A 23089-nucleotide genomic window follows, 5' to 3' on the forward strand; every position below is an offset into this window, starting at 1 on the left:
TATGCTGATGAAATAGTTTATTCCAATAATCAAAAAGAGAATACAACTGTCTATTTGATTTCGTACAATGTATCTTGATCACTTCTATTCATTGTATTTCCTGAAAAATAAATAATGACAATAGGAGAAATAAGAATATTTCATAGTCGGGCAAATGTCTAACAAAAACTGTATAATCAGTAATGTTATAAAACGCACTGTTGAGTCAAACATATTTAAATAGTGTCAACTGTTGACCAAATATAGAAGAATGTATTGATTTTCACCGTCTATTTTCACAAAAAACCTTATTTCATTCTTGCATCGTTTAAGAGTAATCAAGGGAACCAAGGTTATAGCGGTAATCAAAAGAATGTAATCCAGGGACAAAGACCAGACATAGAAAATAGACACACACAACAAAGAACATAAAGTAACTAAAATCATACATACAAAGTAACAAAAGTAAATGAGCAACTCGGACTCCACTAAAAAATATGAATACACTACAGACACTATGAAGATAGCATCATATCTTGACCTACACTTAATGATGAAAAAAAAACTATTATAACTACAAATGACGCAATAACTTATTATTGTCCCGTATTGTCAACTTCATCATCTGTAGCACATCCCGTCAGCATCCGCGTATAAAGTTGTCATATCACAACTCATACGTTACGCAATATCTTGCCAAGACTATGCTTTGTAGCATGCTAGGCTTCTTACAATTAGGCTTCTGGAACAAAGTTATGTCGCTACAAGAATGAAGTAGTATTATGGTCGTCATGGTGAACTGGTAGATCGTTCAGGTGTCTTCATCTGCACCAGTACAACCGATTTCTTCTCCATGTCATAGGTCTCCTTTTATCCTTCCTCTACTTAGGACTTCAAATATTAAGTGCATCTCGGCATGTGTTTCTACAAAAGTAGAGGACGCTTACCCTTCCGATGCACCTTGTCCATGCTCCCATTTTTTGTTGTTGTTTTTTTTTTTTTTCTGTTTTTGTTTTTTTTTAGTCCGAGTTGTCTACGTTTTATGCTTGGATTATATTCTTTTCTGCTCAAATATTGGTCTCCTTAATTACTCATGCAATACATCTGACTAATGTTCAAAAACAGTGATTTACCTTTATACTGATGAAACAAACTGCAAGATGGTATTACGAAAATTGTCGTTGTCTTGTTGCTTCTGTAAGAATATAGATATCCAGGTGTATGTTATTACGTAAGGAGAAAATGATGTAGGACACAGAACTACGCATGTCCATTGCGCGATACTCATATAGACTTATTCTGTTTTTGAGCACTTGCTGCAATAACACAATAAATGGTGCAGTTATTATCGATATTTCTGTAAAAAGTGGATCACAATTGATTTTAACACAAAACGTTTCGCAGAACTTGAGGATTTTTTCCATCAGATTTTGAATTGGAACACCTTTATTCTTCAGTCAAACTCTGGTAACCACTTTGCAAAAATGAATAGCTAAATCATGTCTATTATCGATCTTATCGTACCTTCACATGTTCTTTTAACCAATGACTGCTCTATACGTGTTAATGCTGCATAATTGTCAACTTTAAAAGAATACATGGACGTAGGGGATGATGCCATGCCGTCCAACTCAGTCTGGGTAATGTACGGGCCAACACCTATGAAACACATTTATATATGATATTGAATATTTATTTCAGCAATGAATACAATAATAAGTTTTGAATGTTGTTTCATGTCATTTTATGAATTATCTTTAATGTAAGATACATAAAATGATCGAACCTCTACGTATTATTTTTATATATAAATTAAAAAAAACGGGGTCACCGTTTTATTCAATAAGTATGCTACGTAATATTACCAATAGAAAAAAGTATAATTCCTTGATCCTTTGCTTTCCGTGCAAGTTGTTTTGTCATTTCTGGCTGCCTGGATGAACCATCAGTTATAATGACAGCAAACCTAGGTACACTGGTACCTCGGCCACCATTGATATAGCTGAAACCTTGTTTGATAAGTATTTCCAATGCCTTGTGGGTGTTTGTATTACCAGTGCTGTATGGCACTCTTTCTATAGCTTTAGTAACTTCCTCCTTTGTTCTATATTCATTTAGGCTGAACTCATAATGAGCATCATTTGAAAAGGTAATGAGACCAATCTGGATGTTCTTTGGACCAACGGTAAACTTCTCTACTACCGACTTAGCAAAGGTTTTAAATTCGTTATATGCAGTCAAACCAATACTGGTTGAACTGTCTGCTACAAATATCAGGTCGGCCATTGAGTTCTGACAATCTGTAATAGAATTACGACGAACAAAATAACGACCAATTGTTCCATTTCAATATTCAACTGACCTCAAATAAATACTCAAAGCATTACAATGAAATATTACAGAATTTGTGACTTTACTATGATGACAGATATCCGTTGTTTTTCTATTTTGACTGTGTTTGTAATGTTCTGTGTTTTGATGACATAAATGTTATGATCGAAGATATAATATTTATATATGTTACTTCAGTAACAAGGTCAATTGTTGTCTCAAAAATATCACATTGCGCAATTTATTGTATTATTTATATGGAGCTGAGGATAAGAATTCACTACGTACTATTGACTGGAGGTGGTTTCGGCTGGTCTCCTGAAAATTAAAAAAAAAAGAACTATATTTATCCAAATACTATTACCATTACCATTCTCAACAAAAATCGATCAAGGTTCCTTTAAGGCATATAAATACTATTAAGATATTTGTTCTAAAGATTGTCTATTATTATGAAACCCAGTCAGAGTTATTTCCCGTTTACTTGTATATGAACAAAATTACCATTGTGAATATAAAGATATTATGTTTATCTGTGTAGGCGTAGTTAAATATTAGAGCAAAACGTAATACAGCCACTCGGAAAAGCTTGCAAAACCTAACTACAGATGTTATATGGTTTCAAATAGCAGAGTTCTACAGTTTTGATATAGTATTTGTTAGTTTCATACCGTTCATATGAATATTATTTCCGAAAAAATAGCCATATTTTAAAGGTAAAAACCAACTTTATCTAAAAAAAAATATACTGTAAGCAAAACTCGTGAGGTCATACCACGCCCCCCCCCTTACGGAAACCGTACATATGAGAAAGAATTTCGTAGCATAAATTGATAAAGAATTTGTTGTACTTGATCAGAGAAAATGACATTATGATCATTGTATACCAGAATAATATATAATTTGACGTTACCACTGGGGAGCTTTACGTTTGATCTTTTTTTAATCTCAATTTGGATGAAAGTTTTGGTTTTACCTTTCATATCAGTAATAGCTTTCATTTAATAATTATCTTTTGTATTATGTCCTGAATCCTGAATTAAAAACGTGCAGAGAATTATTAGTAAGACAGGTTTGAAAAATATCTTTTTTTATCAAACTGTCATCTGAAATCGGGGCGTTCAGTTAATGACTATTACTGTTTATTTGAATCGTGCCATATGAACATAAGTACCTGGACATAACTGACTTAGGAGTTGCTGCCTTATTGCTACCAATCCATCTAAATTATCAACTTCAAAAACATTACTAGGATGAGAAGCTATCTTGTGGAGTTCTATTGGGTCTTTGTTTGGACCAACACCTGTCAAAATAGGCCAACAATTATTCCATTTAGCAATCTCTTACGTGAAAACAGTATCATATATCCATTGCTAGATATGATCTTGTATTTATCAGTGGTAATAAAGTTCATGTAAAAAAAATTAGACAAACTACCGGACAATCTTGTTCCAAATATTGCAAACAATCTATTGAGGTCCTTCATAACAATTAAAAAAATTCACTTTAACTAAAATCAAGTCAAATGTAAAATAATTGATATAAAATAAACATTCAGGTGTCTTCATTTAACCCTTAAGGATTTCAATGAAGTCTTTATTGCGATCAATCATCATATCAATATTCTCAATAATTTTAATTATAAATCATTGTTTTTATCCAACTAAAAGGATATTAATTGGAAATATGTTTGTTGCATCAAATTCCTACTACCTACCGATGGCAAAAACAACGTAGTTCATTCTCTTCATAATTGCAATCTGTTTCTCAGTTTCCGTTGGGTGTGTAGATTTTCCGTCTGTTATAATGACTGCTATTTGCGGAACATCAGATCTACTTCCAAACCCCGGATTTAACCCGTATGTCATGAGAGATTCGATAGCCTTGTCCAAGTAGGTATTTCCTCCATGCCAGGGTGTAATCTTTAGAAGACTTTCGATTTCAGTCTTAGTTTTAAAGTCGTTAAGGTAAAATAACATTCTTGGATTGGTTCCAAATGTCATCATTCCTACTCTTACCAAATCCTTTCCAAGTTCAAACTGATCTATGACTGATCCTACAAACTTTAGCTCTTTCCGAAAATTAGCGTCCCACATGAGGCTTGATGACTCATCGACAACAAAAAAGATGTCAGCCTTTGACGTTGAACATTCTGAAAAAAAGTCAGTATAAATATTATTTGAGTAGATTAAGGTTTTTTTTACTGTAAATCTAGTATATTTCGCGTTACATGTACTGCTTTTAAAAAGCTAAGCACACCACTGGTCTAGAGTAGCCAGTGACTTGTAAATAAATCAAAGTAAATGTCATTCAATTTATTGTGGTTTATAGTAGTGAAAAGATCTTGTACTTTCTAAAACATAACTACATAGAGTATACAATAATTTAGACATATTTAGACATATTACATTGATAAAGAATATATATAATATCTACACAGTTTTAAAGCGTTCGTTAGGCCCATGTTATGTTGTAAAAATCACTTATGTATGCAACTAAATTTTGCCCTTAATAATTGAAGTCCTTTTAGCTACTACAAACCTTGTTCTCTCTGCGGTAAAGCTGAAAGCAAATAATCAATTAACGGTCAATTAAAATCATCTAGTAACAAATATAATTGAAAATGTATATGTAGTAAAAAATGTACGAGATTCAAATTCGAATTCTATATAAGTTTGCAAAGGAAGGGCATTCATAATTTTGAGTTCATAACAATGTTGAATTATCTTTTAATGATAATTTTTCTATATATATAAACAATTTTTGACAAAGAAATATATAAAAAAGAATCATTTTAAGAAAAATCCGTAAAGAAAATAATGTCGAAAACACCAAAAGTACAACATACGAAGAAAATTTATAGTATAATACAATACAAGGAAATCAAAAGTATACACAGAAAAAACAGTATAAATATCCTACTTCCGGCTAGTAAGAAATCAGTTGTGCAGAAAAGATGGAAAATGTTCAGGAAAATTGACAACTCATAATCTTGTCACCATAATGGAACACCTGAGTCCTATATATAGACATTTAAGCACTCTTAGCAACCATATGAGTTTAAAACTCCCTGTGCAGCAGAAATGTCACTTCATAGTGATTGTCATATTGAAGAATTAAGCGGGGTCTGTATAGTTTCCCACTTTTCTTAGATTTCAGATTATGTTAATGATACGTAGACAAGAGAAAAACTTTCGATTTGATATTCAGCACTTTTACCGAAATGGAATGCGTGTTGGGGAAACAGAACGATTAAAAGATTTTGGAACGTGTATATAGCTCTTAAAACATCTGCATTACATTTATTTCTTAATATTGAGTATGTTTGAATATAAGAAAAGCTCACCCTGTTTAAGTAATAATACTTACAATCACATACTTTAGTCAGGACAGCCTTCTTCACAGCGTCAGTATCGAGTTCTGTAAACGTATCAACAAACAGGGTAAATTGTTCTGAAGGTTTATTAGCAATTCCTTTGATTTCATTCTTGTCAACTTCATTCCCTATTCCTATTGCATAGATCTGTGCTCTTACAATATCTCTAATGTTCTGTGCATGAATTTGTGTTTTTTGTTTTGCTTCCGTTCTTGTAAAATTGTCATAACTTCCAGGATTGGTTACACCGTCAGTCAAAACAACAACAACGTTTGCAACATTGCTTCTTTCTCCATTTCCTGGTGCAAAAATGGTGTTGTGCACATATTCTAGACCAAGGTATGTTCTTGTTGCGTCACCACCTTCGTATGCTATATTATTTATAGCATTTAGTACCCCCTCCTTAGTTGAGTACTGGCCTAACCCAAACTCTGGTTTAAGCCTATTACTGAATGATACAGCTGCTACTCTACTCTGAGTTGGTCGGTCACCGACATCCAGGAGGTTGACTATGTCATGAATAAAGCTTATTTCCCGTCGAAAATGTTTATACCAGATGCTGGATGATATATCGATGACAAAAGCCAAATCAACAGGTTTTTCGCATCGGACATGAGTACTGTGATAATTCCTACATTCGACAACTACAAAATACACCAGATTAAAGCCATTGACATTATAAGACGGTTAACTTGGTTTTAATGGGCAAAAATTGGTAGAACGAAATTTTATTGCACAGCCCCAAAAACATGTATCCAACAAATAAGTTAAATCTTAAAGAAGGAAGAAAATGGTACCTCGAACAAAATATTTTTGAATTTCAAAGGTGTATAAAATGGTACATACCAGAGACAGCTACCAGAACCTGAAAATATACAAATTTTCTGTTATTCAAAGTAACGGTATATTTACATCATAACTTAAATACGCTCATTTTGATCATACGCTGGAGGAAGATATTAGACCATCTCAAATTACAGACCGAATGAAAAGACATTATTGTCCTAACGTACAAACATGTACAAATGTACTATACTTATTGTATTTACCTCGGGAAAAAAATTAAACGTCTTAATTTCCACATGAGATTTACTACGATGTATTTGATAGTGCAACGCGTTACTGTATGGATCAAAATCCCTGAAATGTAATCTTTTTGACAATTATGAAATCATTAATAGCATAGTATTAACTGAATCCTTCAAAGCTAAGCTGGTCTAAAATAGTGTAAATTTGATGTGAACACAAGTACATCGAAATTCAATATCTAAAAATATCACATTTATATGGCAACCAATATGCATAATATTATAAATAAAGCTATCTTACAGTAAAAGTGGCAAGTTCTTCACATGCAGAAAATCATTTACCAGAAAGAATGCTAACTGTCTCATGTTGATAACTCTGTTCGATCACAAATGTGAATGTATACCCTTTTTTATGTTCAAATATGATACCACTGGGTAGGAGATAGTTAATCATCAAATATATTTACATCCGAACACTTGACTAGTTTGGCAGGTCTTAATATAGAACGAATCATTTCAACATTTTTATTGACATCAAAAATATGTATATTATAATAAATACAAACAGTATAGTAATATTATAATATAGATTGTGTCATAAAATAGTTTTTAAGTTTAATTGGATGACAAGGGGGCAAGTTTGATACCATTATTATCATGCATGTGTAACATCCGTTCCTTACTCAAGGGTTCAGTCTAGGAAGAAAAACATAAAACAATTAATAGGAGGGAAACAGCCACATTGCACTAAAAAGTTGAGATCTAGCAAGAATTAACAGAATGACGTATGTTGGATAACTAGTAATTATAACAATTTAAACTTGAAAATTCTAATTTGTAAAACAAGAGAGTACAAGGGCGACACTTACAAAAGCCATTTTCTTATTTTTGCATCATTCTATTGATGCTCTAATTTCAAGGATTCAAGGATTTTTAAACTCCACAAGAATCCATACAAACAACGTTTCATAGCTGGATCTGCAAAATGTACCATCAAACCTCTTTCAAAACTTTTAACTTCTATACTCACAACACTTGTTACTCTCGTAGTGGTATTAATTCAATGTGGATCCTGTAAAAATCGAAAGATCTTTTGGAGACAATCTGTTCAAGACTATTATCTGAATATAATAGCATTAAAATCTATGATTTCTTTACACAGTATACTTTTAATCCCCAAAATCAGTTGAAATCCTGACTTAAAAAAATTATACATCGTTGTTTTTCCAAAAAAAGATGGTACATCTAGATACAGATATATAGTTATTGGTAGAGATTCCTCATACTTTGTAAGAAATAATTGAAAATCATCTTCCAAATATAGGGGGAGATGTTTACAAAATGCTGGAATTTTTAATCGACAACATATTTATCCAGTGTGGTGGACGTGTTTTTCAACAAACGGTCGGCATTCCAATGGGAACAAATTGTGCTCCTTTACTTGCTGACCTATTCATTCACTCTGATGAGGCTTACTTTATAGCTGATCTGATCAGAAAGAAAGAATATCGTTTGGCTAGATCCTTCAATCTCATTTTCCGCTATATATGTGTATTATCTTTAAACAATTCTAATTTCGGGGATTTGATACCCCAAAGAACTTGAGATAAAGGATACTACAGACACTGTGAAGTCAGCCTCATATCTTGACCTACACTTAGAAATTGATGGTAAACTTTACGACAAACGTACTGACTTTTCATTCAGAATTGTCAACTTTCTTTCATCTGTGACAACATCCCTTCAGCATCTGCGTATGGAGTGTTCATATCACAACTCATACGTTATGCCAGAGCTTGCCGAAACTACGCAGACATTTTGTATCGCGCTAGAACTCTAACAAATAGGCTTCTGGAACAAGGTTATGTTGCTACAAGATTGAAGTCATCACTAAAGAAGTTTTGGTCGTCATCATGAACTTGTGGATCGTTATGGTGTATCCATCTGCACCATGAAAACTGATTTATTCAACGGGTCATAGTTTGCATTTCCTCGTTTATCTGGTTTATCTACCCTGGACTTGACTCGGCGGGTGTTTCTAGGAAAACAGAGTACGTTTACCCTACTGGTGCACCTGGTCCATGCTCCCAGTTTTTAGTGGAGTCCGAGTTGCTCTTTTGCCTTTGTAACTTTGTATGTATGATTTTAGTTACTTTATGTTCTTTGTTGTGTATGTCTGTTTTCCATGTCTTTGTCCCTGTATTACATTCTTTTGATCACCGCTATAATCTTGGTTCCCTTGATTAGTCTTTTAAGTGAGTGAAGAAAATATATTTTGGTAATGAATTAAAAAAGCGTCCACGCAAAAAATAGCCAGTTGGAGGCATATGTTTTTTTTTAAATCATCTATCTCATATCTCAAATGCATCCTTTCTCAAAGTTGAATGTTGGTTTTGATTAGCCGCAACGGTAAAAGGAAAATTAGTTAAATAGAAAGCATTGAAATGCATTAGAAAATGGAGATAACTTTTTCTTTTTGTGCAAAATTTGGTTGCTTTCTTTGGAAACTTTAAAATCGTTTTCTGCGCCATCTATTGTCGTTTAAAACAAATCGTTGTACTATTTGACACACATATAATATAAACATTCTATGGGGTACAGTTTCACATGTGCCATCCATATAATAGGTATTGCCTGGTTTTCTACATTGATCGTCTCTTTAGTATATATAAAGAAGGATATTTTCTATTACCATGACAAATTCGAACGGATAACAGATGGCACTTCGTCTAAATATGTCACGAATATGTATAAAATTCTAAACATAATTCTGAACAGATTAAATCTTAGTTCCCGGAATTCCCTTTTACTTCAGGGATTTATGATTTATTACCACACATCTGATTACTTTAAGATCTGATGCATGTTTATATATATAATTATTATTTTTCATTTCGTTTTTTTGTCTTTTTTATCAATATTATTCATCAAAAATATGTAGATTATAGTGCGTTTTCAAACACATCACCTATTGACACTTGTTGGAATTTTCCGTGGTGGGCCTTTTCTTACAGTAATCAAAAATGGCGAGATGGAAGAGTACAGACACTTTCTGGTTAATATTGTTTGAAAAAGCTGTTTGTATTTTCAAGCTGGTTTCATATTTAATATCTTCCCAAAGCTATCTTGTTTTAAACCAATTTGACTTGAAAAACAAACTCTCATGATAACTGTTAATGACAACTTGTTCGTACCGACAGTACTAAGATCGATTAAGTATTTAAGAGAGATATAAGTGTTACGGATGCTGTCAGATAGTAGTGTTTCCTTGATTTGAAGATAACACACTCGGCCATTTCCCGGATAACTTTAAAGGTAATTTCAGTTTTGATCGAGTGACCTTTTCAACATCGCAAATATGTTTAATGAGATGATAAACTTTATTTAAATCACATGTTTGATGAAGGGCACGATGGAGCAAAAAATGCCCCTATTCAACATATAATATTGCATATGTTAGATTAAACCACACAAATAACTCTCTCTGAATAGAAACCGTTAAAATATAATCTGATTTTGTATCATTTTTCATTCATTTATTCAATATGCCACCGCCTCGGAATAATCAAGTTAAACACACTCCATCCCTGTTCAGTAAAATGTGGAATTTCATTAGTCAATACGAGCGAATACGTAATATTCACATTTCATATTAACTTTATACACAAGAAAACGATTACCTTTCATGCGTAAATTTTTATTTAAATTTTGTTTCGCCTACATAATTTCTCTCATATACTCCCTAACTGTAAACTACACTAAAATTACATGTGAATCACGATGAAATTCCTAGTTGAACATATAAGTACTATATTAGATTGAAATATACAAAAGTACAGTATTGATCTGCCATATAGCGAGAATTGTTAGGGTGATAATTTTAAAGAGACAATAACTTCAACGGGATGATTATGTCAGCCATACATGTTATAGTGCAAAAAACTGTAGTGAAAGTAATTGCCTTAATATTTGTCAAAGCACTATTTATCTTTAGGAGAAATACTTTTCACATTTTCCACAATATGTAACCATCTTTACTTTTATGATTAAGATTTTTTTATGGCGAAGTTGAAATGGTAAAAATGTTTATTGATTACAGAATTTTATAAAAATGACCATGCCGTTCAGAGTGTTATGGCAGATTTTTCATACATGTCAGAACAAGAACGTTATCTCAATCGAACTCATTCTGCTGTATACGACAGCGTGTGTAAAAGGGGAGACGAAGTAACTATTAATTTCAATTTCAATGAAAAAATCTATAAACTCTATATAATAAAGATTGAATAATAACCTAATGCAAAAGATCAATCAAGGGAACCAAGGCTATAGCGGTAATCACCAGAAGGCAATCTGTGGTCAAATACCAGACATAGAAAACTGACACACACAACAAAGAACACAAGGTAACCAAAATCATACAAACAAAGCAACGAAAGCAAATGAGCAACTCGGACTCCACAAAGAAACCTGGGAGCATGGACCAGGTGCATCGGTAAGGTAAGCCTCCACTGCTTTCCTAGAAACACCGGCCGAGTTGCTTATAAAAAGTGAAGTCCGGGGTAAATAAATAGGAAAGGAAAACTATGACACGTTAAATAAATCAGTTTTCATGGCGCAGATGGATACACCGTAACGATCCACAAGTTCATGATGACGACCATAAAACTTCTTTAGTGATGACTTCAATCTTGTAGCATCAAAATCCTGTTCCAGAAGCTTATTTGTTAGAATTCTAGCGCGATACAAAACGTCTGCATATTTTCGGCAAGCTCTGGCATAACGTATGAGTTGTGATATGAACAATCCATATGCAGGTCCTTAAGGGATGTTGCAATAGAAGGCCTTTTTGATCCTGCAAAATATACTTTTAATGCAACTGCTACGTGTATAGCTAAATTGTTCTCATATAATTACCATAGGAAAAGACATTGGCGTTTTACTTTATTTTAAGGTTACAGACCACCAATGAGCATTTGGAACGTACGCAAAAATAGTCCTACGCAGAAATTACGTCTGTTGCTCATAGTACTGTGAAAAAAAGTGCTCATCTTATTTTAACAATTTAAAGAGTTTCTGAAAGGAAAAACATTTCTGTACATTTTATAGTTGCATTTTGCTTCTTGTGATGTGAAGCCTAATCTCCATAATGATTTCTAAATATACCCCTATCTTGTGAAAACACTGGGATTTCCCATGCTATTTATAGACCCTTCACTTCCGGTGACCAGTACTGCACTGTAAGTCTGCTAACCCCACATGCCACTCTGAGGATTGTGAGCTGACATATATAGAATCATGCTGATATATAGTCCTCTTCAGGTTAAAGTTAAAGTAAAGTCCAGAGAAGCCATTGAATATTGTGAAATTAGCATAGAAGCCTATGGGAAATGTAATTAGTGGTTTCTAGCCTTAAGCTGAAGCCATGGCAAAATGAAAAGTTTCTTAGAATAGCTTTAAACTACTTGAAGATCTTGCAAACTTTGCAATGAGAGGAATACACTACAAAAATCCTTCAAAATATGCATTGTTTTAAGTTATATGTCCAAATTATGGAAAATTGGTCTTTTTGGCAGATTTTTATGTTCTATCTAGTAAAAATTGTAGAAAATTTAGTAAAAATATCAAATATTAAACTTTGAGGGCTATATTTACCTAAATATTTTTGTAATCAGCACTTGAAATCAAGTGTTGTATAGATTTGAGCAAAAATGTGGTTAGAAATGAGGAAAAACTCACTTTCATTACTGCGGTTAAGGACATATAAGCATTTCTCTATGGCAACATGGACAATCCATTTTTGAGTACTTTTTTTGCTTTAGGTGCCCTTTACTGGTCATGTTGTAATGTGAAAACACTAAATTTACAAATTTGAAGCCAAAGATATCACCTTTTGTGAAAATTGAAAGATTTAGGGTTTTTGACATGGGATCAAGAAAAAGGGGGAGGTATGTCAGAAATGATTTTTTTTAAAAATAGACCAATTTTTCAGGAAATCATTACTTTTAAAGGCTATCTCTTTTTTAATAGTGTTAAAAAACAAGTCGTGATTGATTTTTTTTATTTGAAAAGTCAGAAAAAGTTCTTTGCAAATATTTAGTGCATTTAAGTATGGTAGAATATTGTAACTTTTTTGCTCGTGCAACTTCGTTAAACTATATTTAAAAATCAAATATTTAAAAAAGTGCTTGTCACATTTCACTGAAACTTTGCAAATGCATTCAGTATGTGTATAGGAAGTTGCTTGTATAGTTATTCATTTTTTCTAAGACAGAAAGTGATTATTTAGGTTACAGACCACCAATTCAACCAATGAGCATTTGGAACGTACGCAAAAATAGTCCTACGCAGAAATTACCCCAGTTCCTCATAGTGCTGTGAAAAAAGTGCTCATCTTATTTTAACAATTTAAAGAGTTTCTGAAAGGAAAAACATTTCTGTACATTTTATAGTTGCATTTTGCTTCTTGTGATGTGAAGCCTAATCTCCATAATGATTTCCCCTAAATATACCCCTATCTTGTGAAAACACTGGGATTTCCCATGCTATTTATAGACCCTTCACTTCCGGTGACCAGTACTGCACTGCAAGTCTGCTAACCCCACATGCCACTCTGAGGATTGTGAGCTGACATATATACAATCATGCTGATATATAGTCCTCTTCAGGTTAAAGTTAAGAAAGTCCAGAAAAGCCATTGAATATTGTGAAATTAGCATAGAAGCCTATGGGAAGTGGAATTACATGCGATAACTTATTGATTTGGTTAAATGCAATGTTTAATGAAACTCTGTATAATATAACTCTGGTATTTTACGGTCATTTAGCCTGCATAATAACTGGTCTGGATTCTGTCAATTATTGCTACTATGATTCATAGAATGATTACCGATGTGGTTAATTGTATATCAGTGTATAGTCATTATCATAATGGTTCGTACTAATTTCTCCACCATTTAAGGACAATTACCGTTGTTTTGTATTGCTTATCTCTCTTTGTGTCTTTGCATAATGTGCAAAGCTCGCTACTTTCGCATTTCACTTTTTATATATCCGTTTATAACTTTCATCCCCTGTGATTTCATTCTTTGCATTGGGTGCATTAACCTTACAGGATCAAAAAGGCCATCTAATGTTTAAAGTAATACCTCAATTTGAAATTTTGATTATATATAATCACTATTATTAAAATAGATGCGACATAATATAAAGTTAAACACATTAAAAAACAACTGTCATACAATTTGAGTCATTTAATGTCACAAAGAACAGTGTGTGAATTCGTTCTGTTGAAATACACAATAAAATACATCTGTATTCTTATCATGTCAGTAGCCTTTCTTTCCTACATTAAAATATTGCTTAGATAGATGTAGGATTTGTGATTCAATTCATTAGTATGTATCATCTTTAATATCTTTATGTAACGATTAAATTACATGGCGACAACAAAAAGACCCAGAATAAGAATGAGATCAGAATTAGGAAGCACTTAAGGATTCTCGAAGTAACATTATTCTTCGACAAAAAACGGCGAATAACGTCTGTTGTACAAATTTGATGGATGTATAAAAATTACAAAGTGATGATTGTCATGATATGTCATTTATAAAAAAACGTTCGGTACAATTAGGGTTAAGACGTTTTTAAAATTCTCATATCTAATTACAAATGTGTATAGTAGATGTGTCAGTCTAGTAGCATATCAAAAGAATTAAGTTTTGGTACCAGTCCATATATAAATTCAGACACTATCCAGAATTACGTGATTCATGGAATAGAAAACCCCACCAAACAAACAAGGTTTTTTTGGTCTTCAGATGCTATATTTTGAGGTAACATATATCTTTCCTGTAATCAGATCTTCACTTTTGAGAAAATTGTACATTCATCTCACACTAAAATAAAAAAAACAGAAAATCAAGAACGATAATTTTTGCAAAGTGCCGATTTCATGTACAATCTATATAGATTTTATCTCAAAAGAGCAACACCCAAATGGGAAATCAAGGGATTGGTTATGTGGTCTGTAACGGATCCTGAATATTAAATTTTTTTGTTTTTTGTTTTTGTTTTTGTTTTTTTTTACATGCACGAATAGCTTCCTGTCTGATTTTTATTAAGACTGCTACGTAATTGTTTCTTTAGATGAAAAAAGCTTAATATAATATTTACCACCTTTAATAATAAACAAGATCAAACTGGGGTGGACTAATATTTCCATTGAATATCCAGAGTAACATTTTCTTTTCCTCTAAAATGTTTTCAAAAATTAGTTCATCATTTGTAGGCGTTGTTAAGAATGTTTTACGGTATCAAGATACTTATTTTAAAAAATTCTAAATGACCACAAAATTATATTATTTAATATTTATTTTAGCTACACTTTAATATAACAGTCAAGTTCCTGATCTTCTTCAATACCATTCCATAATGCGGGGAAGTGGTCTCATATACATGTAAAACTGACCAAACAAATAGCAGGATCCCTTATCATACTAAACCCCAGTAGAATACAATGATTTATAGAAGGATGTTTTAAAATATGTTCATACAAACAACACTCTAATCTGCACGTTCCCTACATTATTGTTGTTTTAAAGGTATTTAGATATATCCGCACGTTTTCGATAAATAAGTGCACATTTCCGACTTTTCCTCAACTGCTGTTATCACAATATAAAACAGTAGCTGTGGTTAAAACAATTTCCTTAAGTGAGGTTAATAACTTTCTTTTGTTTTCGAAATAATTTAAAAGTATAGTTATGAAACAAAGACGTATACCTAATTAAAAAGATCAAATACAATGTTGATTTGATTTGTGGGAATACATATAGAGCGTTGATAAATAGACCAATAATTGTCAATTTCGTCAATAACGAATAGACATAAAAGAATGTTCAGTCAATGTGTTTATAAAAGACTTTCATATTTCTGATAAGATGTAAATAATGAGAAACAAGTGTCCGTTCACGTAATACAAAAAACTTTGTGACTGAGTATTAGGCAAAAAAATATGGGAAATACCCCGTTGATCCTTGATATTAATGAAATGTATTTCTTGGTCTAGGCGTGACTGTTCTGTATACCTCTAGAATAATCTAAGTTTATATACTAGTATTATAATGTCGTATGTGTTACATGGCACGGTGAACGGTTGTCCTCGATAGTGTCCAATGTTTCTTTGAATGAAAAAACATTAAGACAATCCACACATATTATGTTATGCCAATTGAAGTCTGCATCCTTGCAAATCTTAATTGTATTCTTTTTCAATGTTTTGTTTGTGCCAGAAACCAGAATCACTAATTGATAAGTAATATCTTTTTCCAGAACTTACCAATATTTTGGCGCTATTTACTAGCTCTACTGAATAAGGGAATAAGTATTGCATTTTCATGACCTTACAACATACGCAACAGCTTTATCTTTTGTTATTTTTTTAATATAGAGTTGTCATGATTCAAATGTTTATGGATTATACATTATTATTAGACAAATACAGTTTATATTGGTTTATATAGTTTATATGATAACCGTGAAATAGTGCCTTACATAGCAAATTTATATTATATCAAAAACAATTCAAACTGAAAAATCTATTCTAAGCAATGATGTTTACAGACAGTGTTCGAAATTGATATTCCAAAAAATCACAAAACTGAAAAAGTGTTATTTTGGTTTGGGAGTTTTAAGTAAATAACCTTTTACATCATATTATTAGCCTTTCAAAATGGAGACAAATAGTGATTACGTATTTTCTATGTCATCAATTAATGAAATTTGCGTTATCTACATATTATGGAAATTTGAAACACAATCTGGGTAATCATCATTTCAAAGTAGTCAAATTACATGCATGGATCCCTTTATGATTTTTAGAAAAAATATTTTTGAGTTATATATATCTTATGCAAATTATATCTCACTGTAGTAAGGGTGTTGTCCTTTCCGGACATTACATTATGTATAAACTATAAAAGGGTGGTATTGCGGTGTTTTTGACATAATTGAATGATGGCAATTCCTCATATTGGATTACTTTTATCGGTAAGTTAATACAAACTCTTATATATATATTATTGATATACTAATTTTCTGACATGAAATTATGTTTCTTATTTTTTTAAACAGTGTGGCAACTTATGGGGCATTGAATAAAAATTCATAGTTATCGACATTGGATTGTATTCTATATTGTTGAAGGCAATTATAATTAAGGATTTAAAATATAAATTATTGATTATGGAAAGGATAGTAATGTTTAAAACAGTAACAGATCTAGTGGGTGGGTGTTAAGGGGAGAAACCCCACTTTTTTGTGACAAATAGTGTTTATTTCGTAGTATATGATTGATTTCGTAAAAAAAATTGGTATAACAAACAAACAAAAAACCAAAACGAAAACAAAAATACCTTAAACCTCTATTTTTTTAAACTCCTTGAACACACCGTTTTAAAAATATATGGACCCTAACTTGGTTTACGGAATGAAAACGAGGTTCTTAATTAATATGTTTACTCATGGCATTTTTCAATTTATATTATGTTTTTGTTGAAGGTCATTGCCAGTGCTGGTAAGTAATGTTTAATCTGTTACTTAAATAAGCCAATAAACCATCATTGATCGATCGAAATTATCAGTCCTTTTAACACTATTTGAGTGGAAAATAAATACCTATAAAGCAATTTATACTACAGTGTTTGTGTGTGGATGTTTGCCGTTTTATTTTAAAAGCTTAAATCATACCTAATATTTCAAGTAGGTAAATTTTGTAAGAATTTGATGAAAAAAAACATAGGACACCGAATTTGATTAGAGGAAGTTGAGCCTTGATATAGGCAACTCATATAATTTTTCTGTTGAGGATTTCATTATTTTGCAACTATAAAAACTGGTTTATAAATATCTTCTATATGTATATAAAAATCATGTAACAGACATTTTGTTCATATTTCAAAAAGAAATGATTGACTTTCACCAGATTAGTGAAAATATCAAAGCTTCTGTGTTATCATTTCATAACAATTGTTTATAAGCAACAATAATTATCACATTTCGATTTTTTGTAGTAAATGGAGCCGCATTCTGTAATAAGAAGGTCGACTTAGCGTTTGTTATAGATTCGTCTGTAAGCATACGAAGATCAGATTTCCAGAAGCAGATAAATTTTGTATATGACATCGTAAATTTTTTAGATGTCGGTCCACAAGATACTAGAGTGGCAGCATTGTCTTTCAGCAACGTTACGAATCTGCTTTTTGGCTTTAGTGACACAAAAAGCAAGATGGACGTTTTAGAATCTATTTCAAACATTAAGCATTCAATGGGCGATGCAACTAGAACTTATTTAGCATTGGAGGATGTCCACAAGAAGATATATGCTCCTGGTAACGGCGAACGTCCAAATGTAATGGATGTTGTAGTTGTTTTGACTGATGGGCGAACCAATCCGGGAAGTTATGACTCACACACGGCTTCAAGCGGTAAAAGACAGACCCAAATAGAGGCTCAAATCGTGAAAGGAAGACCAGCATATGTGTTTGGCATCGGAGTCGGCAGGCGTATTGATAAGAATGAGATAAATGGAATCTCAAGTGACCCAGACTCAACCTTTTCTATATTTGTTAAATCGTTCAGTCAGCTAGACACTGATTATGTTAAGAAAATACTGCTAAACAGCAGCTGCCCAGGTACGTTTTTTTTTTTTTTTTTAGATTTCATGTAACGGGGTAATATTTTAAATACAGCCTGTTTGTTCACTAGTTTGGTTTTCCTTATTTCGCCTACTTAAGTTTTTCTGTCTGCTATGTATTTCCTTTTATCGACATTTTAACGGTAGATAGATTTAACGTTATTATAACAATATCTGAATATAACAAAAATCAAACAATTTTTTTTTGTGTTCATGTTTTATACCTTATCATTCTTGTGAACACAAATCAATACTTTTCTTTGTAGTGGCTACCACTACAACAACTACCACTACAACGACATCAAAGCCAGCACCAAAAACTACACGTAAGTCACATGTTAACCATATATTACTAAATCATTACAACCTTGGTTCCCTTGATTACCCGAAATGGATTTGATTTTAATTCTTGTGTTCCGAATAAAACATGACATTAATTATCTCCATTACTTCATTTCATTTTTAATTTATGTAACAAAGTATTTGAATATATTATTTTTTTTTTCAGCTGAACAACAAATTGAACCAAGTAAGTGTCATGATATGATTATAATGGGGAGTATATTAATCAAAATACAAAATAAAATCAGATAGGGTTTGGTCTGGGTAATTATACCTTTGCCGTGTTCGTATTCTTTCTTTTTATTTATTTTTTTTTTTTATTATTATTTTTATATTGAATTTTATTCGTTACTTTGGTTTTTAAATAAATTGCATTCGTAGTGGTACAAGTTTTATATAATGTATTACATACCTCAAAAATGAAATTTGTTTCTCACGTAAACAGAATTATTAACGTTTACGTGTATCGTTTTTCCTTTCAATCTATCTTAGCATCAGTTTTTTTCGTGAATTTTAGAGCTTTTTCCATCCTATTATAGACTGTACAGAAAAAGTAGCAGACGTATTTTTTGTTTTGGACCAATCTTCAAGCCTACGGAAACAGGAAAACTTTGAAAAAACTCTCGACTTTGTAATATCAGTCGTTGAAACATTAGATGTCGGTCCGAATAAAGCACAGGTTGGAGTGATGAAGTTCAGTGATAACCCAGTTATTGAATTCTATCTGAATGAAGCTACTACCAGAGAACAGATAGCACAGTTGGTAAAAAAGATAAAATGGAAGGGAGGCAACACCTTCTTAGATAGGGCTTTACAAGTTGTTCGGACAGATGGTTTGGCGGCGGAACATGGATCGAGAGCTTCACAAGGAATCCCTCAAATTGTAATAGTAATCACAGATGGTGTATCAACAGACCCTAAGAGAACAAAGGATCAGCTTGAGAAGATAAAGGAGTTGAATATTAATCTGTTTGCTATAGGTGAGGTTAAACACTTCCACTGTTTTGTCATTAACCGACATTTCCATATAACGCTAGTCGTTCTTTAACTATCGCAGCGTTAAAAAGACATTGCTACGTCAAACTTTCAAATGTGTTTTTTTTTTACATTTTACATTGTTGACTGTTCTTTGTTCATTCTATTCAATTCGGATTAGCGATGATCGGTGCAATCTTAAAAGAACCTATATCTATACAATCAAACTAAAACATATTTTTGATAGTATGACATTTTGGCTATCACTACCACCTTGTTGTGAGCAAACAACTTAAACTTTCAGTGTATGTGTTTCATATATTGTTCCGAAGTTCACTACGCTCACCAAATACTTTTTTGTTAACTTACACATTTAAGGATTTCGTACTTTTACCACTAGGTGTTGGGCCAGCGAGAAATCAGAAGGAACTTCAGACAATAGCAAGCAATCCGAAGAATGTGATGGAAGTGGAACATCTGGATAATCTTGGACAAATCAAAGAGTCGCTACTGACAAGACTGTGTGTTGAATCTAACTTTTATCAAGGTAACAAATAAGGCTCCTCTGAGCCCTAACTCCAATTTGCTTAAGATCATGCTCAAATCATACACGTAAAACATTTGTATTTTTCTTTTTACAACTTATAAAAACATTCCATTGTCATATAGAGGCTTCGTTACTGTATACGGATTATGGTACTTGGACATTGTAAAACGATGCGAGTAACAAGTATAATCCAAATGAGGCATGGCCATCCTTTCAAACTGCACTTAATAATTTTGATCGTAATCTATATTGTATATTCTATTTAGCTCTCAGAGGACAACACGGAGACAAGAAACCATAGTACCTGTTTAATAAAAAGCAATGCGTACGAGGTAAAAAACTTTTTCTATTAATCATTACGCCTAACATTTTGAACTGAATATATATGTAGAAAAATTGAAAAAAAGTGATTAAATTTTAACGCCTGTATGTTTCGTTGAAGGGAAAATGGTATTGCTACTATGAATAACTTTTTAAACAAAATCAAACTTTATTGCTAGTGATATACAGTTATCAGAAGATTCCCGAAAAGTGGCGGCTATTGCAAGTACATAATTACATAAACAGTAATTTATGCGAATCTGCAACAATCTGCCCCATGTAGTAATAATTACACATAATTTGTTGACCATTTTCGTATACAGCAGCCACTGGGTAGATGGCAGTGTTGGAGGACTAAATGTTCCGGGGATCTTTACCAATCCTGTAGTCAGATCCGATTGAATCATTGATTATTTACTAAAATATGTAGCATTTCAAAATCTGAATGAGCTTGAACGCTGAGGCAAAATTCATTGTCTGACATTTGGTAGAACTCATACCCAGATTTTCAATATCGATTTGAGTGCTTTTGTAGTCATACATACATGAGGCAGAACTGATTTTACCGTACTACCGACACAAAAACACTTTACTTGATTATGTGTATCCGTGTTTGTTGAAAATATCATTGCCATGCCTAGACGGTTAATTATATGACGTTTCAATTTCTTTTTAACTGTTCCACCAGTATGAAATAAGACATTTAAGGTAGTTACTTAAATGTCAACAAAGATATATAATTTGATATATAATTTGAATAATTAAGGTCGAATTGAATACGTTTGCAATGTGCCGAGTTTTCCAATTTTGTATTTCTTATGGTATACAGTCGGTTGAACTAGCACTGTCCACATTGTCTATGAATTACCTCTATCGTACTTTTAATCATATACCAGACTGTCATGTAAGTTTTCTTTTATTAACAACTCTGCCAGCTATAGTACATTTGTTTTTCAATAGATTGATGGCTTCAAAGTACCATTGTCGAAGAAGAACGACAAAAGACGTTTTCACAGAACAATTGCCCTTAATTCATTGCAATGTATACATAAACTTCTTTTTTCAATTTTTATTCTCATCTACTTAATAAAAAAAAACATTACCTCTGTTTATTTTTTTTCATTTTTTTATTGGCGGAGCATCTGTTATCATAGTTTCAGTAGAAATTTATAACTGCTCGATACCATTTGATATTTTGACAAAGTCAAATCGGAAACGTTCACTAGTTGCGTACAACTCATTGCAAGATGAGGGAAAGTTGGAATACACAGAACATTTCAACAGATTTTTTTATTGGTTGCGTGAACACATACAGGAAACTATCTTGATTCAAATACATAAAGTGCCTGTAAAGGCGAGTATAAGAAAGGGGAAATACAGAAGTGTCAGTTCTGAAAAGTGGGGTATCAAAAGGGAAAGTCTATGGACAAAAGCTTGTTAAAGACTACAATAACTGATTTACATGATATGAACAACCAACTCTTTCCTAATCAGTCTTGATATGTACAATCAGGTCTAAAGCACTTCTTGTTTTCTTTTTTGCTTGCATCCAAAGAATTTGATGGAAGAAATGACAAGTTCTTGGAAATTATTATCATACACAATTGTAAATATTTACCATTTACTGTTTACTCGAATATACCCAATCATGCAGACGATTATTATTAAACTGAGATTTGTATCAATTCTCGAACAAACGGTAAGTACAGGAATTTATTAACCAGGCACAGATATAATCAGATGAAAACATAGAAGGGGGTTTTTATCAAGTAAAAATACGTTTGTATTACGCCAATGTCATCACAGCAAACAAAATGTTCGTCCGTCTTAAGACTTAATTATATTTTCACATTTTAAAGGTTTACTCCTTAAGATCATCTAAATAGATTTAGGTATTTTACTTCCCAAAGTGTAATCTATACATCACAAAACATAAAGGCCTTACAAAGAATGTGTACTTAAAATATCTTAAGATACTTACTAATAAAGCAAAGTAACCCATGGTGAAACAATCCACAACGAGGGAGCTCTGAACTTAAAGGAGCATTTTATACTTTAATTTGTGGTCAATTACCAAACTTTACAAGGTTCTAACGATTTGATTATGTAAAAAAGATACTTTGACATTTAACAAAAATCGAGTTACTTGAATGTCAAATAATATTTATTGTAATTAAGACATAGACACTTTGAAAACTACGTGCCTAATTATTGGACTCAAACCCAAAAGTACATACATCATAAAATAAGCTTGATAAATACTGTCTATGTATAAATTGTTACTATTAACCAGTAATTAGTCATAAATGGGATTCTTTGATGATGCACATAACAAACCTTGGCTAGAAGGACTTCTTAAAATGGACACATCAACAGTTAATATACATCTTAAACAAACATGAAGCTGTGCAAATATATATTTGTTTAATTTTGAAGATGTGTTTTCAACAGAAAATCGGAATTCCAGTGAAAGGACATTGGGCTCATATTATTCA

The 23089-nt window shown here is 32.2% G+C and overlaps 2 protein-coding genes across 3 annotated transcripts; one reads left to right on the forward strand and one right to left on the reverse strand.

Moving 5' to 3' along the window:
* Window positions 1–22614, reverse strand: LOC148608558 (collagen alpha-6(VI) chain-like). 2 transcript variants are annotated; one of them, XM_088545713.1, is made up of 11 exons: window positions 22576–22614; window positions 6533–6551; window positions 5680–6330; window positions 4852–4872; window positions 4028–4462; window positions 3485–3613; window positions 2599–2628; window positions 1845–2279; window positions 1504–1638; window positions 1113–1174; window positions 1–100 (listed from the first exon to the last, which is right to left on the reverse strand). In XM_088545713.1, the coding sequence occupies exons 1-10, from the start codon at window positions 22594–22596 to the stop codon at window positions 1146–1148; spliced, it is 1905 nt and encodes a 634-aa protein (XP_088401839.1). In that variant the 5' UTR covers window positions 22597–22614; the 3' UTR covers window positions 1–100; window positions 1113–1145. The 2 variants fall into 2 exon arrangements, with proteins under 2 accessions (XP_088401839.1, XP_088401838.1); XM_088545712.1 differs by lacking the exon at window positions 22576–22614 and adding an exon at window positions 7057–7095.
* LOC148608559 (matrilin-1-like) lies at window positions 16621–21707 on the forward strand. Its single transcript, XM_088545714.1, has 9 exons — window positions 16621–16764; window positions 17275–17290; window positions 17787–18407; window positions 18676–18735; window positions 18918–18938; window positions 19291–19731; window positions 20127–20273; window positions 20540–20605; window positions 21555–21707. Exons 1-8 carry the CDS (start codon window positions 16729–16731, stop codon window positions 20572–20574), a joined length of 1377 nt encoding a protein of 458 aa, XP_088401840.1. The 5' UTR covers window positions 16621–16728; the 3' UTR covers window positions 20575–20605; window positions 21555–21707.
* Window positions 22615–23089: the final 475 nt, after the last annotated feature.

The sequence above is a fragment of the Perna viridis genome, chromosome 9 (assembly GCF_037379345.1).
Source record: "Perna viridis isolate PV_CMFRI_1.1 ecotype Kerala chromosome 9, ASM3737934v1, whole genome shotgun sequence".
Classification (NCBI taxonomy): domain Eukaryota; kingdom Metazoa; phylum Mollusca; class Bivalvia; order Mytilida; family Mytilidae; genus Perna; species Perna viridis.

Coding starts and splice junctions, on each gene's coding strand:
- LOC148608558 (XM_088545712.1), bottom strand. CDS start 7,080: ATGAGACAGTTAGCATTCTTTCTG. Junction 4,463..4,851: donor TTTACCGCAGAGAGAACAAG/GTTTGTAGTAGC, acceptor ACTTTTTTTCAG/AATGTTCAACGTCAAAGGCT. Junction 3,614..4,027: donor CTACGTTGTTTTTGCCATCG/GTAGGTAGTAGG, acceptor CTATTTTGACAG/GTGTTGGTCCAAACAAAGAC.
- LOC148608559 (XM_088545714.1), top strand. CDS start 16,729: ATGATGGCAATTCCTCATATTGGATTACTTTTATCG. Junction 18,408..18,675: donor GCTAAACAGCAGCTGCCCAG/GTACGTTTTTTT, acceptor TTTTCTTTGTAG/TGGCTACCACTACAACAACT. Junction 18,736..18,917: donor GCCAGCACCAAAAACTACAC/GTAAGTCACATG, acceptor TTTTTTTTTCAG/CTGAACAACAAATTGAACCA.